We start from the raw sequence: 17,525 nt of genomic DNA, 5'->3' as shown, positions 1-17,525 counted from the left end.
CGCGCTTGTTCCCTCACCCACTCCACCCACTTCTGATCTCTTAACGTTACACCTATCATTTTTCTTTCCATAGCTCGCTGCATTGTCCTTAGCTTAAGCTGAACCCTCTTTGTTAGCCTCCATATTTCTGCCCCATAGGTGAGGACCGGTAAGATACAGCTGTTGTATACTTTTCTCTTGAGGGGTAATGGTAAACTGCCATTCATGATCTGAGAGAACCTGCCATATGCGCTCCACCCCATTCTTATTCTTCTAGTGATTTCCCTATCATGAGCCGGATCAGCGGAAACCAAGGAACAGCAGGCGAGAGCCATTTTAGGATTTCAACGTATAAGGGGAGCCCTTTCTCAGAATACAAAGGCATTTGACAACAGGGACAGCAGTCGGCACTGGTGGCACACCTGCAGGAAAGTGGCGTTGATGTAGTCCGAGCCGTCGGTGCCCGGCTTGGGGGTGATGTGCACCCGGTGTGACTCGATGGGGATCAAATTCAGCGACCGGTTCTTGGCCTTGTTACAGGGCTTCACAGCTGACACCACATTGAAGTCTTTTGCCTTGAACACTGTCACCAGCTGCACACAAACAAGGAAGGATGGTAAAGAGCAAATCTAACGATTCATATAACCACTCAGTCGATTGTAGTTTTTCACTACATATAACCAATTAGGCTCCTATCTAAACAACCCGAGTATGGTAGTACCTCTAAATATTCACCAGAAAGGGTGCTTATCAGTGAAACAAAGTAACCAGTCAAAAAGATATTCGAGGGTGCGTGGTTATTTAGAAATGTTGCCGCAGATGAGTTTGAAAGTCTTACTACACAAACCATTGTACAAAAATAATGTGCCCTGAAATTGCATTTCTACCTCTTACCCCACTTCCGAGGGCTGATCTGAACTGCATGTGACAATAACTGCAGGTGCTCAAATACTACACGAGAAATAAGAAAGCCAGGATATATCCTGCCTTAACAAGCCCTCCAACTTATCTGGCCACATTGACAATGCACGCTTGTTACGTAGTTGGTACATCGTTTGTATTGTCCACTGTTTGCTCTGAAAAGTTGCCATCAACATGGCACAATCGCTTGTACTTGCAACTGTCGGAGTGTAGCATACCGATAATACCTAAAGAGGACATTGAGGACGAACTGAAGATGGCCTAGGCCGACTGGTTACCACTTTCTAATGACAAAGACTTTACTTTTATAGAAAACAGAGCTCCTATAGGCTAGAAAAGTACAAAAATTGAAAAGCTCGTGTCACCAGCAGCAGCAGTTCCTGCAAGCATGCTGCGGTGACGTCGGGCAAGAATTTTTTCCGTCAATTGTAGGACACGAAACGAAGGATGACGCACCCGAATATTACGGCAATGTCTGCATCATTTGGGCTAGTGCACGTTTATCGCAAAAGGAACAGGAGAAAAAAAAAATGTGGAAAATACGCGAAGCAAACCGCCGACAATCGATGTTGCCACAAACGATTCAATGCCACAAGTGCGAACTGGAGTGGCAGGAAAAAGTGAAATGAACGACGAAAGCGCCTTTCGCTGCCGAACAGATGTCACCAGAGTCACGACAAGACCGGTCACTGGATTTTGCCTGACAGCAAACCAAACGAAGTTGTTCTGGAAGAGCGCACCTTAAACTGTTTCTCCAGCAGTGACCAGGATTTGTCTGTGTTGTTGTCTCCACTCCCCGTGTTCCCGACCTGCGCTGTCTGCAAGCTCTGCACGTAGCGAGACAGCTGTGAGACCCCAACCTGCAAAGACATGAACAATATGGTCAATTCTTCCCTCATGAGCAACGTCAAGGGTGACAGCTGGGCAATGCAGACTGCTGAACCAGCGGGAAATGCCACCGGTGCACTTGTCGAAGTGCATACCATCTTTGGTGGCCATTTTTAATGCATTCAAATAGGATATTAAACACTGTGAGCATCTTTGGATGCAAAATAAACAAGCTGAAGGCCTTATGCTACTTGCGTCTTAATATAGTTAAGTGCACCTTCACTCCCCAAAAATTTTGTTGAAGCAGAACGCCACGTCGAAAATAGTTCAAAAGGTAAAAAACAGCGCTAAATTTAACACAAACCACACAGAAAGATGGACAGGGCGGGCGCTGACGTCTTCAGTTAAGCACACCAAATAGTTCGATGTGAGGTAAATTAATTGCATTGCTTTATATGGTTTGCTGACGGGGAAATGAAAATAGTTCGTTGTAGTGGGTTTTGACTGCATTTAGTATGGAATGGAATGACTGAACAACGTTAGTGCCCAATGAAAGCAAGACACGAAGCAAGGCATGCTGGGAAAGAGAGAGTGAGGACAGTCACCTCTGTGTCTCCACTCTCGATGGCCTCGAGCAAAGCGTCGTGGATGAAGACGTACTGCTCCTCCGTCTGGACGAGGTAGTTGCGCTGCTGGCGGATGTGCCGCAGGAAGCCGTACGCGTTGACGCTCTGCCGATGCCGCATCTGCTTGAGCATGGCATCCAGAACGATGTAGGTGCCTGTCCTTCCTACACCAGCACTGCAGTGCACGATCATGGGTCCTGCAGTGGGAGGGTTGGCAGCAGAAGACTTGGCCACAAAGCTGAGGACTGGCAGAGGATGGTCTGGTACCCCATGGTCTGGCCAGTTGGTGTAGTGATACTGGTACACCGTCCGCTCAGACGCCTGCTTCTTCTTCACCTTGAGGTTCTTGATGGCAAAGGTTCGGACGGTGTATGTCGCCATGACAACCTCTTGGACCAGCTTCACTTGGATTATGCCATAGGTCTCAGTACCTTCCTTTGGCCAGTACATATCACACTTACGCTGCAAGCACCAAGGAGGAGGAACCATCATTAATTGAGGCACATTCCCACTGAAAACTCCGTCAACTCTCTACGCGGTGCAGATATGAGCACCTTTACTCGAGTCAACAGCGGTGTTTTAAATGAAGTCAGGTGAGTAAAATAAAGAGATAAAAACCAGCATCGGCAATGTAAACATGCAGAACACCTTCAAAAATTACAGCAATTGCTACAAGGAAATGCTTCATATTTCCTGATGGTACAATAGTTAGGACAACAGCACTAACTGTAAGGCATTCAGAAGCTAGGTACTGAATGTGCCCAACCAGGTAGTTAGTGAGTGCTAGGTGAGGAAGCTGTTAGTAAGGGTTATTACGGCTTATAAGAGGCACGTTCACATGAAGGAGAAATAGAGAGACAGAGAAAAGAGCCACCCAGTCAAATGACTCTGAAGTCAAGGTCTGCTTCAGAGACTGTTCTTATCAGCAAACTGACATGCCAACTGCTATCCCACGGTATGCACAATTATCATGTCATGAGGGTGATTACACTGAAACAGCAGTTGCGGCTAGCTACACAGAAAGGAGTGACCAAGTTTGGACAGGCTAATGGCTGCTTAAAGAGTAACTGCGCCCGTCACACGCAGTTAGGAATGATGTGTAATGAAACGAGACTCTTCAGACAGCATGAGCTCACCTAACAGGCTTATGCTGCAACATGCAGGCAGGTCAAATGACATCATCAACTGGTCTCTTCACCATATTAACTTTTTAAATACTTTAAATAACCTTAACCCTGCATGATTGTAATGTTTTCGTTAGCCTGTTCCCATGGAATGTAGCTGAACAGAGCAGTTGTGAGCAATAGATTCAGACTCGGGTAGGACCTTTCTGCAGGTGCAGAGTGTTTGAGAATACCCTTGCTAAATTGCACCTACGTAACGTGTGGGTAGTAAAGTTTAACTTTGGCATTTCAGAGCAACACAGCCCAAGACATCCCCCAGACTTAAAAAACAAACACAAAACAGCACCACCAAGAACCACTGCAAAATCACAAAAGGCAAAACAGTTATTAAGAGATCATTAGTGTCAAACATTCGTTTTTCTTTTCTACCTTGTTATTTGGACAGAAGAAATGGAATAGATGCAAACCAGAAGAAATAAGCGAGTTAGTGTGCCAAGCAGTGATGTGAGCGGCCCAGATGTAGACAGGGCGAAAGAGTTTTCAAAGAGAGAGAGAGAGAGCGGCAGTGTACGGACACACACATTCCTCATGCAATACTCACAAGGTCATCCAACTCTGCCGAAACGCTACGAGCACGCTGATTTTGTCCCCCGACCGAAAACAGAAAAGGAAGACGTAAGGAGGAAACAGAAAAGAGAATAATGCAAGACAGAGTAATGAAAGATAAAGAGAGAGAGGGCAGAAAGAAGGCATCACAAAAAGAAGACAAGGCAGGAGCAAAAGAGGAGAACACAGCAAGAAAAAAAGCGATTGAAAAACTGAGAAAGATGTCTTTCTTCTCTTATTTTGTGGCAGATGCAACATAACCAAGCTGTTGAGTGGTGCAAAGTAAACTTAAGAATACACACAGAAATAAAAAAAAGAAATGCTCATCAACTAAAGACGACAACAGCATACTGCACTCTCCCGGACGAAAAATAATAGTAGTTTAGGTCACCTCTGCTGCTAGAGAACACCATAACTCGCTGCCAGACATTTTTTTCCCAATGAAATTAATTACAAAGATTAGTTTAAGGCAGCAATGAGCACGGCTGTTAAATAATATATAATAAGGTCACCAGCTGGGGCAAGGTTTAGAACAGAACTTTAAGCTAAACCCGCATATGCAGTAGCTGCATAATCTCCAAGCACAGAGGTTGGGAAGTGAACAGAAAATACCCTCCTGAACAGAAATGATCCTCAGCAGCAACAGTACCAAGCTCAATATATATCACCAAAAATCAAGCCTACTAGAAGACGCTGCATACACTTCTCGACTTGAGTGTGACCTTATAATGGCCACTGGAGAAACGGCTGGCACCGATACAAGCCTCAGCATACAGCTTTGAAGCAACGAGTTTAAAACAGATACTACATGTTTCGAGTTTCGTGCTCCATTATGTTCCCAAGGAAGTGACATTATGCCACAATGGAGCACAAACACTTGATTTTGTGGTAACTGGTGAAGGTCACAAAAGAGGCCTGCGAGCCCTGATTTGCAAGCAGTAGTCAGAGGCAGGTAAGATGAGGTCATCAGTCATGGTGAGAATGTGCGCTCACCCGTCCTCTTTCCACCAGGTTGGTGATCATGATGATGATGCAGACCCTCTGCTCCCAGATCATGCGCCAATAGTCGTCAAAAGTCGAGGGCAGGGGGCCCTGGGTGCCAATGTAGGCCCTAGGTTTGTTGTAGCCCTGTGAGTGCACACATTGGCGAAAGGAAGAAGAAACAGCGATGATGAGGTGACAAGAAATCGGTTCCATCTGATGCCGAGCACTCTACGAAAACGCTTATGGGCAAACCACTGACTTTTCATCACAAAGCAATGCAACAATTACTGCTGACAGGTACCAGGGAAGACTGGCCAGACCACCACATATCCAACAGCTCTTCTTCTTCTTCATGTTTAACACTTAACATGCGCCCATGAATCAAACCCATAACCACCTTATGATGCAAGAATGTTTACAAAGCCTCGGAGAAAGCCACACAACTGCAGGATAGCGGTTGCCATGTGTTACGCAAACAATGCCTTGAAAGCATTCGACATGTGATGTAGATGCACTAAGGAAATGGAGAGCATTGTTAAGCTGTCATAACTTTTAAAGCATCCATGATAAATTTAAGATTTGATGCAGAGGATACCTTCAACCTCACGAGCATAAGCGTCACGCACATAAGAAAAAAAGATGCAGTGATGGTTTTACTGCACTTAGTCTAATGCAAAGGTGTCTTCTTTCCAATACTCACATCAATATAGTTAGCGTTGATGTAATCGGCTGATTTCTTCTGGCCAGGGGTAGGCTTCAGTATAACCCGTGTGTGGTCATCTGCAAGGATCCGGAGTAAACAGCCCAGAGACATAAGTGATTGTACCGCACTGCTAATAGCCAAAGTGACCACCACTGGTAAGACGAGGCCACTACTATCCATGGCTAACTTGCCAGTTGCAACTTACGTTACACTTTGCTAGTGGCCGATGAAAATTAGCTATAGTAATAAAGTGAGGGAATAAAAAAAGAGGAAAAGGCAGAGGCTGTAAGGTAGGCCGTGATATAAAGAAACAAGGTTTCAGAAGACTGGTGACAACGGAGATATGACGTGGCTATGACCATTTGGCCATACACAGACACATCCTTCTTACTGGCTTTCTGCCAGAAACCAAATCTGTTCAGATAGTCTCTTATCTCTCGACCAGCTCGCCAGCAAACTGAACTTTTGAACCGGAACAATGGGGTCTCCCAGCACAAAGAGTGCACGGCAACTGGCCACAAGATAACAGGGAAGCAATGCGGAAGTTGAGACAAGACAGCATGCCATAATGAATGCATAAGATAACAGTGCTTTAAAGCTTACACGCCACGATGTTGACATATCGGTTCTTCCCCTTGTTCTCCGCCATCTGGGAATAGTCTGAAGACAGATCCAAATCCGTAGCCTGCTGGAGAGACTGCAAGAGGGGCAAAGGAAATAGTCACTGAAGTGAACGACACTGCTCGTACAGTGTAACTAGAAGAAGACAACATATGTCGCACAGAGATGACAGCAATGCACAACTGCTTGCAAATGGAGGCACAACTGAGCTCGTACAGCTCTCCTTCTAAGTTCATTAAACTTGTGAAATTCTGTTTCTAAAGTTTTCTCTCCTTCTCACACTTAATCTAGCTTTTGAAAAATCCTGAACCTATTTGATATCTATATCACAGCATAACTTTCTTTTTTTCCAGTTCAGTAGTGTGCGCTGCACAATCACTTCTTACGTGGATTATTTTGCTTCTCATCTGACATGCATAACAGTGAGCAAGAACTAGACCTGGCTTTCGGCTTGACTAGAGTTGGCCTTTGGCTCAATGATTTATTCTTGCGCTTGCTTAGAATGAACGATCAATTTGTAAGAATGCTTGCCATAGGACTCTTTTTTTTTTTTAAATTGTGCAATATGCCCTGCGGCATAAGAGAGTTAGATATACACGCTTCCTAGAGCCACTCGACAGCACAGATAGCTGGCGGGGAGTAAAAAATATGCAAATTTACCTCGTACTCCCTCGAGAACCCGATATCTCCATCGGCATGTAGGTCGGCCACGTGTTTCGCCCATTGGCTCACGTGCACAGAAGCATACTCCGAGTCGTCTGAAACAAATGCGAAACAAAACGGTTACTGCTCCTGTTTTCCTTCGAGCTCCGCAGTCCTTTCATGTGAAGACCTCGAACAGTAGTTATCCAGCGCTCATATTTTGAAGCTCGGGGAACAGAGGACGCTACCTTTCAAAGCAATAGCTCAATGCAGTGAGAGCAGTTCAGCAGAAAACAGATTGGACTAGAGTGCGAGCCTCTTCACATCCTGTGGTGCTAGTGTGTGTAGACAGCATGCAGAGAGCAGACATTGTAGCTGATACACTTTGTGCGCACGTGCGCTGGACCGCCTTTGTCGCTGCATGGGCTCACTAACAACGGATGATGCTGTCAGAAACTCACGCGATTGCATGCATGCAGATTTGTGGCAACGCGTTTTTGATGCATAGCTGGTCGGATGTCTTTGTCGGCGCAGATGTCGATGTCACAGAGGCATGCTCTAACAAAGCCGGTGTACATTAAGTACAAGCACTCCCTGATTGCTAGGAATGTAATTAAGAAAGCCGACCTTGCATCAGCGGTCAATAACACTTCAACTGCAATTAACTTTTCAGCGTCCCTAAAGCGATTGTCGGGAGCAAATGCCTCAGCAAGAGAGCATAATCCCGCCCAAGAGCTTGAAAAGCGCTGCAATAGGGTCTGCTTTGAAGAAATAGACGTACATAACTAAATTTTTAGAGAAATTAACATCACTGGGCTTAGCATATTTTTTTCAGTAATATGGGAAGTCGATTTACTACGAACTTCGAATACAACAGATACCATCCGTTTACCTGTCAGTTCGCTATAAGTGGGCTTGACTGTAAATATATATACCATCTTAACAGTTATGAATAAGTACAAAACTTGGTTGATTTAACAAGCACAGCATCTATGCTACATCTCGAAAGGCTAAATAACAAATGCGGCTGTTAATGCGCACTTTAAGCCACACGTCAACCAGACTCACCAAAGGTTTCAGAAAGTTGCGGCGAAGCTCTGTTTCCTGGAGGGTCGTCCAAGTAATAGTAAGCGGCCTGAAAGTATTTCCTGCAACAAAGCCGATCACAGCATTGTTACAAATTGCACCCATAAAAGCTGACTAATGGAATCTCTGCTTCACCAAGGTATAGGATTAACCGAGGCAAACATTTGTCTCTGTTCACTGTCATCAGAACTCAGATCCAGAGACCTATACAAGTGAATACTCAGGAATGAGGCAATGCCTGCCTAAAAGCCAAAATGGGGAACTCAGAGAATCAGTATTTGCACTATCCGCATGCATATATGAATACAAGTCACATCATAAACTATGACATGTTTATTGCTTCATGACATTTTTTTTTCTTTGGAGGAGAAATTCTAGAGGCCCGTGTACTGTGCGATGTCAGTGCACGTTAAAGAACCCCAGGTGGTCGAAATTTCCGGAGCCCTCCACTACGGCGTCTCTCATAGCCTTAGTCGCTTTGGGACGTTAAACCCCATAAACCAAACCAAACATTTTTTTTTTTAATCAAGAAACTACCTGGTACACCAGGCTACCCACGTCTTTGGTGCAACAAACCAAAAAATGGCTAAAAAAATAAACTACAACCATCACTTAGAGTTGCTTACCAGAGTTCCATACTGAGAATTGCCAACATTCTGCTCAAAGTGTGCAGCAACTTAAAGAACTACAGGAAACCCTGCTGTTCCCAGCCGCAGCTGCTGAGAGCGGCAGCTTTCTTAAAACACGGGGTTAAGTAGAACTCTCCATTCACCCTTCCTGTGACGCATTAACATTAGGCCCCTCTCTCAGAGGCCATACCTATGCAAACACACGCCCCTCATACACACAATGAACAGAACCTGACGACCTGAGCAGCCGACCTGAGCAGCCTCGGCAGGTCTCCGATGCAGGCCCTGCAGAACAAGCACATGTGGCCGTCTTGAAGCCATGCAGCTCGCACTGCTCCAGTTGCAAAGTGTCAACCTCCGTGAGCGCGCCGATCCGCAGCAAGATCGTTTCATTTCGCAGCTCCCAGGGTGCTCTCTTCCCCTCCTGTCCTTATCTTTAAACCACTCTGTCCTATCACCCTATGCTTATCAAGAAAATGCCCTCATGCACGCGGTGCACCATGAGATAGTGCGACTGCAGAAAGGGCATGAAGAGCAACCTGGGGTGTGAAAGTGCCGCCCCAGCAAGAAGCCGCAAACGGGATGGGCTGCCGCGATTGTAAAAAGCGGCCGTAAAAGGAGGGCGAGACGCTCCGTGTATGCCTAACAGGCGTGTGCGAGAGGTCTGCTTTGATGCGAGAGGTGTGCGAGAGGTCTTTGATGGCTAAAACAAGGACAGAAAGAAGGGGGGGGGGGGGGGGGGGGGGGAGAAAGCGCACACAATGCACTTCTGTCACGTAAACACACAGGCTGGTCATGCGACGAACGTTTCATAAGGTCTTTTTGGGAGCATGAAAGCAAAGGAGGTGAAGCCCGAAAGTTTCAACTCTCACTGCACAACTGTAGATTGCAAAATAACTCACAACTGAATAGTGCTAATAATGGAGTAATTACTCTTTACTTATTATAAAACTAGTCCATTATGGGGGATACCCCTAAAACATTTGACCAACTCTATGGTGGGCAGCGCACTACGTCATCAGGCCATCATACTGAGCTGACAGGTTAAGAGGGCTTGCCCAAGCTTGGATGAGATTTTTTTTTCTTGCCTTCAAGTAGCGCGATATTACAGCAATGAAATATCATGCAAGCTTGAAAGAGTATTAATGGGGAGACTGTCAGCAGCCACGGTGATAAAAGACAGTGATAAAGGCAGGGCCCTTTAAATACTAGGCAGTTGTAAGAGTGTTATGAAGACCTCGCAATGAATGGACAAAGCAAGGAATAAACAAAACACACCTATTGCTGCTTGTCACGTACGCAGGCAAGGACATTGGTAAGGTTTTCTTCCTTTCGTGGTGGGGGGTGATGGCAAATTTTAGTTATCAATGAGTAGTGAGCACAGAATCCTGCAGATGGCATTAGGGGTAGCAATGCTGAATGAAATCATGAAGCAAAGCAGAATAAAATAAGCCTAATACTGAAATAAGTGCAACTTTTAAATGAAATTTCGTTCTGAAAAAGCCATTCAAATACTCCACAGTTGGGCATAATCTACAAACAGCAATGGCGGAGCAACGACGGCCAACAATACGCACTTCATTTCAGATGCATTCCTTTTTCTCTGGAGAACAGCTGCCACAGATGAGTGACCGTCTTTGTCGCATTCGCAGCTACTATAGTTACTACTATGGGGCACTTTGCCTCAGTTGTCAGAAAGCACACTAAGAATCAGAAACAAGTGAACCTCAGCTGCACGACAAGAACAGCGTCGGTTTGTTTATAACTGACCACCGGAGAGTCTGCGGAGCTGTCATTTTGACTACCAAATAAAATTCTTTTTAAATAGCTGGTCACTGCAGTTTAAAATTTTGCAACTAAATAAAGAACATTTCTTTATTTTTTTTTTTGAATTTTATATTCTGTCTTCTTCAAGGTTTAGTGAGTGCGAGGCTGCTCTGAAGGGCCCTTGAGATCCCAATGGCTACTCGCAAGCCTCGACTGAGTCTATTCCCATTGAGCTCAATGGTCAGTGAAAACCACTGTGCGGAAACTGCTGATCCCCACTGAGTTTGATATCTTTAACTCAAAGAGCATTCAAAATGCCTGAGTGACAGGACAATAAAGAGCCATTAATATAAAATTCTGCCACTGCTAGGCTTAGTAATCCTGCTTTCTTGGTGTCACCAGACAACCTTGATGCCTATCTAAATCTTTTAAAGCCTACAAATGCCACTATGTATTCAAAAGTACAAAGGGAAGGCTTTGGAAACAATAGCCCAGCATTCACAATGGCAGCATTTGGAAAGCTCCTGATAAAGAATTCTTGCCTATCTCCTGCCTGTGACTTTGAGCATGCTTTTTGGATTTTTTGATATATAGCTAAGTAGAGCGCACAGCACAGGCAGGAGCCAATACATTTCACTAGCAGATAGTGCAACGAAGCATGAGATGCCACTATTTTTTCTTTTTAAATGATAGTGTATTTAAAATTCCCAGTAAAAAAAAAAATCATTATTTGCACAGCTGATGACTCATTCTAAACTAAAAATGCAAAGCCTTCTTAGTGACAAAACCATGAAAACTTAGCACCTTTCAATTTCTCATCACTCTGAAGTTAGGAATAGGACACCCTATGACAGCCTAGACTCCCCAACAACGTCCTTTGCAGATTAAACAGTATGTGTGTTGGGTTTAACATCCTGAACACATGGCCTATGAGAACATCGAAATTAGGCTGCCATAGCTGCAACTGAAACTCGCGACCTTGAAGTCAGTAGCCCCAATTGAGTCACTGCGGCGGGGTACGGATTAAACGCTCACACGGCTAAAGAAACTCAACGCACGCAGAGAAAGCCCAGGACAACAACTGTGAGCTGCTACTTACTTCCACAGAACGAAGGAGATGATGGCCAGAAACAGCGCAAACGACACGCACACCACGCCGGCCACCACGGCAGCACTCAGGCTGGGATCGGAATAGGCACCATCGTTGAAGGCTGCGCCAACACCACAAGAGCCGCGTCACAGAGCGAACACGACGAAGAAAGAATTACGAAAGGAGAAGCGGAAGGGAGGGGAGAAGGACCAGAAGCAGCTGCCACTGGTGTTACTGCCACACAACGTTCAGCGAGAGCGGAGAAAGCCAAGGTGCCTTCATCGCTCGACCGACGCTTTTTTCACGCATGCTCAGCTCTCACTCGCGAAGCCATTCCCGTCATGCTTGGTCCGGAGACAGCTCAGCGACTGTCTCGCTGCATTCGGCAAGGGGCTCAGCCAAGCAAGTACTACTTGCGGCAGCAACAATTCACAAAAACGGGGCATCATCAACTCGTTTTGCACGAATGCAAAGGTGCCCAAAGCTAGATTTCAAGTGCTGTCAGATGGCACGTTGTGCAATGTAGAGTACATAAATGCCAGTTTAATTTCTGATGCTGATTGCTTGCAATGTAATAACATTGGCATGAGCTTTCGGATGAGACAGCCGAATTCCGAAGGAGGAAGCACATTTTGGTCAGTACTCTGGTGCATGCTGCGCAAGAGTTCACGCCAATGTTATAATAAGCCACAAGCCAACTAGATCAAATCAATCTTCCTTCATTGCACTAGGCGGGCTGATGCCATTAAAACTCTACTGCTTGCTAAAAAAGCACTTTTCTGGCTTGTTCTAAGCCAATCTTTAGTCTCTCTAGGCCTCTAATACCAATCAGCTGAAAGAGGCTGCATGCAGAACTTCCTTAAAAAAAACAAAAAAAAACATGACAGACAGAAATGAACGGACGTCACTGAAAGAGACTGAGCACCTGAATCTGAAAGCATGGCTACGCAGCAGCAAGCAATACAACTTGCTTGTAGTAGCAAGCATACAACCACTGCCTGACTTAGACAAGAGAATGCATGATACAAGCACGACAATGGCAGTACAGAGAAAAGGCAGCTATAGATCAGAGCGAAAGAGTTTTGGCATGTGCAGTTTGTGGGCGAGGCATGCATGCCAGTTTCTCTGAAGCTTGTTCTCAGCATCAAGCTGAAGAAAAACAACAACAAAACAAGTGTATTAACAATTAATAACCAAGTTCAACAGGCAGTAAAAGGTAAAGTAAAAGATATGACCTTCTTTCCCTTTCTCTGTCTGGCAGAAACTTTTGAAAGTACTTCTGGGTTCTGGTGCTCAGCTCCGAAAGCTTAGTACACTCACCCAACATTCGTTCAAGCTGCCTGAATGTGAATGAAGCACGTAAGAAAGAGTTAACAGAGACGTCTTTCACAAAGCTAGAAGGGCCAAATTCTTCTCTTCGTAGTTCAAACGAAATGCCAAATGCTGAGAACAAGCTTGAATGCCACTAGAATATGAGGCAAAGCAAGAGTAAGTTTGCCGCCTTTCTCGCGTCTGTCACCACAGTGAGCCTGCAACATGAGCACAAAAGGCATGCATTCCCAAAATATGCAGAGACAGGGACACAGACATTCCATAAAAAAAACAAAAGAGAGAGAAAAGCACAATTAAGGTACAAGGCCACTGAGCAGAGCAGAGAAGACCACAGAAAAAACTTTCAACCCGTGCAAAAACGGTGGCAACAGAGGACATGCACAACATGCATGCGTTGAAGAGCAAGCAGAGAAGCATGTGAGGTGAGGGCTTCTCAACAAACATCAATAAGGAGGAGAAGAAGCTGAAGAGGGTGCAGAGGCAGAGAAGAAAAGAGAGAGAGAAGAAAACGCAACCGTTGACGACGGAGAGAGAGAGAGCAAGAGAGGTGGTGAGAAGAGAGAGAGACGAACGTGTAGAGCCCGGCGTGTGGCGTCAACTTACTCTGACACTTACTCTGGAGGAGCACCTTCCGGGAATCAGAAAACTGCCCTTTGAAAACGGTAGTCTGGTCAATGATACTCCGCGTCGCCCCCTGCACCTTCACTTCGTAGAGCGTGTTGGCCGTCAGGTTGGGTATGAACATCTGCGCACAAGGGGGGAACGTGGCAACGAGGTTTATGGGCGAAACTGCTTCTGTTGGACATCACTGTTAAAAGGGCACTGATTATAACTCTTTCCGACTTTTGTTTTAAGTAAAAATCGGTTGTGCAGCTCTTTCTGGCTATGTTGATGTTTGTACAGGGTGGAGAAAATTGCACTTAAATATTCCCCTCTGACTAGATTCAAACTCGTGACGTCTACATTAAAAAGGACTCTGTGATCCTCGTCTTGAGGTGAAAGGCGGTGCAACATAGCCTCTGGTACTCGCAGCCGGAAAACTGTTAAAACCGCCGTTTGTTGATAAATGAGCCAGTGATGGCAACACCTGTATTTCATTTCTGGATTTTTCTACCTTATAAAACAACCGTTTTCCGCAACAGCAGCGTCTTTGTCGCTAGAATGAGGCTATCTATCAGTACATGCTAACTTCAATCTGTCCTCGGTGTCCATTTAACCAACAGTGACTGTAGTGATTTACCTGTCCACACTATCCTGTCCAGTAAAAATAAAAACCTCTTCACTAACATTCACTAACACACTTTTGGCCTCCAAACTAAAGGTCAAGGTTGATTCTCACCAATGACAAGAAGTGCCTGGAAGAAGAAAAAATGCCAAAACCCCGCACTTAGGCTTTAACACTATAATGCCTTATTGACATAATGTAGATGCATGAACAAACCCCATATTTACATGAGCATAAGGTGACTACAAATATAACGCGAGTGTAGGGTTTGAGACCACACGAAAATGAAAATATGATATATATATATATATACTGCAACTATGACGCGATCTCAGCCTATTTAAGTGAACTATGGCTTAAGCCATGGAAAAAAATGGAGAGAGTACGCAAGAATGCAGAAGTAATGGATAAGCCGGTATTATATGAGGCGACGCTTCATAAATGCACGCGAGACCATCGAGTGCAGCAAAGCCTTCGACGACTAGCCCACAGAGTAGCGGCTTCTGTCACCACCTTGCCATCGCTGTTTCATGCTGCTGCTCAGACCTGTGCCCATCTGCCCTTCCTTCCACTGCCAACTGAACTCTTCCAGTTCTCTTTCTCAACGACCCAAGCCACCCTCTATCCACATTCCTAGCCACCCTCTCCTTTCTCTGTGCGTGCTACACGGTCCCAGGGTCATTGGAAAGTCGGCTTCTCCTAACAGCTTGCAGGTCTTGTGGCAAAGGTCGCTGCAGCTATTTTTATAGTAGCACGAAAAAAAAAAAAATTATAATAGAGTAAATATGGTAAGCAAGTTTCCAAGACTTAAACAGCTAGAGTTAATGCGGAGCAGTTTACTACTGCACTTCGGAATTCAAACACAGCAATGTAAATACCCAGTTACTGCTACTAATATTACACGGTCTAGTCCACTGAAAATACCATACATACATAGTCTCATTTTGAACGCAGTCTTAAGAGAATTTGGAGAATGCGTTCCTAACATAGGCGTAAACATGTTAGAGATGCCCGAAGTTGATTATGCAAGAGCTGAGCAGAGAAGAGGTGCCACTCACGACGTGGTCCAGCCGGTCGGTGGCAGCCATGGCGATCTCCTCAAAGCCCCAGGCCTCCTCCGAGCGGTAGTGCACAAAGTAGTAGTCCACCTTGTTGTAGTAGGTCTGCGGCCGCTCCCATTGCAGGAAGAGACTGTCCAATGACTGGCAGGTGAGGTTCACTATGATCGGCGCACTGGGGCCTGTGAGCAGAGCAAGAACGACAAACACCCCTATTTTCTTCTCGCCAAACAGCGCATCATCCACACAACCTCAAGAGTGCGGTCCTGTACATAGCTACTCCTCTTTGAGCAGAGACGCACCTTGGACGTCCGTCTGTATCCTGAGCAAGTTGCTCGACTCCCCGAGATGCTTCTGCGTGAAAGCCTTCACCCAGATGTCATAGTGCGAGAATGGCCCTGCACACAAGGCAGACACATGAGGGAGGATGTTACAACACTTGAAAAGTCGTTAAGAACAGGATATCCACTGTAAACGGAGTCAATGTGGCAGCAATCTAGGCTGCATATGAGACTGGGACTTGCTGTTGCTATATGCATCTGAACTAAACTAGAGGAAAGCAATGCATTTTATTTCTTTGCAAAGAACTCTTCACTTGGAAAAAAGGAATTGTAGAGTTGCACTACCTTCCACTTTGCATGTCTTAAAATCACTAAGGTAGCTCTCCTTCTCTTCTCTTCTTGCATATCTCAGGCCAGTGGAAGTGGAGCTCTAACAGTTAGTGGCGAAGAATGACACTTGAAAACAGTTGCTTTATGCATCGTAGTGCAATCTTCTTACTTTACTTCACATTACACAAACCAGTTCTATTCAGATATGAGCCAGTAAAGTGTGCCTTCAAGTCGTATATGTTTATAAAACGTATAAAAACAGGTGCCAATGATAAGTAAGTGCCCTCAGCACAAAGCTACATGAAATAACAGGTACTGAAGAAAAAAGTTCACGTATTAACCAAGAAATAAGTAACTATTCAACATTTTGGAAGTAATAGAGTGCGCTAGGTCCTTTGTATAGGCCCTGAATCATACACACGACTCGGAAAACGACAGACTGGTGCTTAAAGAAAAAAATACCTTTCGCTTCACAAAGATAGGCTGCTCTGAAGGAGAAACCCCATAGACTAATCAATACGAGAAAAGGTTCCTTTCGGGGCTTGGCTCGGACTGAACCGGACCTGTCACGGCAACTTACGGAGGTTGGTGAGGGAATACTCCTGGATGGGCTGCGGGTGGCTGACCGTACGGCGCTGCTGTTGCGTCGAGCCGTTGCGCGACGGCTGGAAGTAGACGTGGTATCCCTGGAGAACCCCGTTGGGTTTCTCGGGCTCCCGCCACTTCAGCCGAACCGTGTTGTCCGTCACGCCCACCGCCGTCACATTCACAGGTGGGCTCGGCACTGGGGGTATCGTCACCAGAGCGTCACGAGGATGACCACCACCAGAACGCGAGCTGCTTGAGCGATGTGGGCAAAACGAAACTGACAAAGGTTTACGCTGTGCCGTGTACCACGAGAACTGACTGATTTCTTCTACACTGTGCTGTATGTGCGATGAAGCTGCTAGAAATAGCATATACCACAAAAACTAAAGAGAGAATCAGTGACTCAGCTTCTTTATGCTGGTGCAAGAGAGTTGAAACAAAAATGTGTGTGTGCTGCTATCACACTGCAAACGGTTGCCAATGAAATCATTACGCTATAGCAAGATGAACACACTGGAAGCCAACAAATCATGGAAGAAGGCGGCTGATGAAGCACTCACCTCCCTCATCGGTCATGACTGGCACGACCACGGCCGGTCCGCGTCCGGCAGGGTTGAAAACTTGCAGAGACACCAGGTACTGTGTGAAGGTCTCCAAATTCCTGATGGTGTATTGCTGCAGCAAGCAAGGCGGAGCGTGCATTGTTAAAACTGGAGTCTACTTCACAGCGGCAGCTGCCATAGACACCCCCCCCAAACTCTAGATCTAGAGGCTGTTGCCTGTCTGAAATGACACCACCACAGACCAAGGTTTCACGATGTAACCAGCTGACCCACGTGACAATTAGTGACCCACTGGTCACACGCTGTGACCCATTGGTTATTGGATCATGTGACTCAATCAATCATATGAGATCCTTAAACCTTTTCCGCACAACTCTGACCCGTTTATACATACATGATCTCCTTATACACTATGACCTTTTTGCAGGAACCCATGACCCATTATATAGAAGACCCTTGAACTTTCTTTTTTTGCGCTGCATCAATGAATCTATTAAAAGAAAAGCTTTGTCTGGTTTCTTTGCTTTCACTGCTCAACCAAA

At 45.5% G+C, this 17,525-nt stretch overlaps 1 protein-coding gene across 5 annotated transcripts in view; it reads right to left on the bottom strand.

Moving 5' to 3' along the window:
• Positions 1-17,525, bottom strand: part of Ptp99A (Protein tyrosine phosphatase 99A) — a 229,624-nt gene that overhangs the window by 11,809 nt on the left and 200,290 nt on the right. For 3 of the 5 annotated variants that reach the window (XM_089551892.1, XM_089551894.1, XM_089551896.1), the window contains 15 exons: positions 16,981-17,095; positions 16,413-16,616; positions 15,524-15,619; positions 15,222-15,403; positions 13,542-13,683; positions 11,616-11,727; positions 8,103-8,182; positions 7,053-7,150; positions 6,375-6,468; positions 5,769-5,848; positions 5,078-5,212; positions 4,080-4,115; positions 2,334-2,816; positions 1,641-1,760; positions 402-572 (listed from right to left, as the gene is read on the bottom strand). In XM_089551892.1, coding sequence (XP_089408018.1) covers positions 402-572; positions 1,641-1,760; positions 2,334-2,816; positions 4,080-4,115; positions 5,078-5,212; positions 5,769-5,848; positions 6,375-6,468; positions 7,053-7,150; positions 8,103-8,182; positions 11,616-11,727; positions 13,542-13,683; positions 15,222-15,403; positions 15,524-15,619; positions 16,413-16,616; positions 16,981-17,095 — 2,148 coding nt within the window. The remainder of the gene's footprint in view (positions 1-401; positions 573-1,640; positions 1,761-2,333; positions 2,817-4,079; positions 4,116-5,077; positions 5,213-5,768; positions 5,849-6,374; positions 6,469-7,052; positions 7,151-8,102; positions 8,183-11,615; positions 11,728-13,541; positions 13,684-15,221; positions 15,404-15,523; positions 15,620-16,412; positions 16,617-16,980; positions 17,096-17,525) is intronic. The other 2 variants (XM_089551893.1, XM_089551895.1) reach the window with 2 other exon arrangements.

The sequence above is a fragment of the Amblyomma mixtum genome, chromosome 7 (genome assembly GCF_055824585.1).
Source record: "Amblyomma mixtum isolate Tamu chromosome 7, ASM5582458v1, whole genome shotgun sequence".
NCBI classification, from domain to species: domain Eukaryota; kingdom Metazoa; phylum Arthropoda; class Arachnida; order Ixodida; family Ixodidae; genus Amblyomma; species Amblyomma mixtum.
Note: the sequence above shows the minus strand (reverse complement) of the source record. Positions and strands in the feature narration are given on the sequence as shown.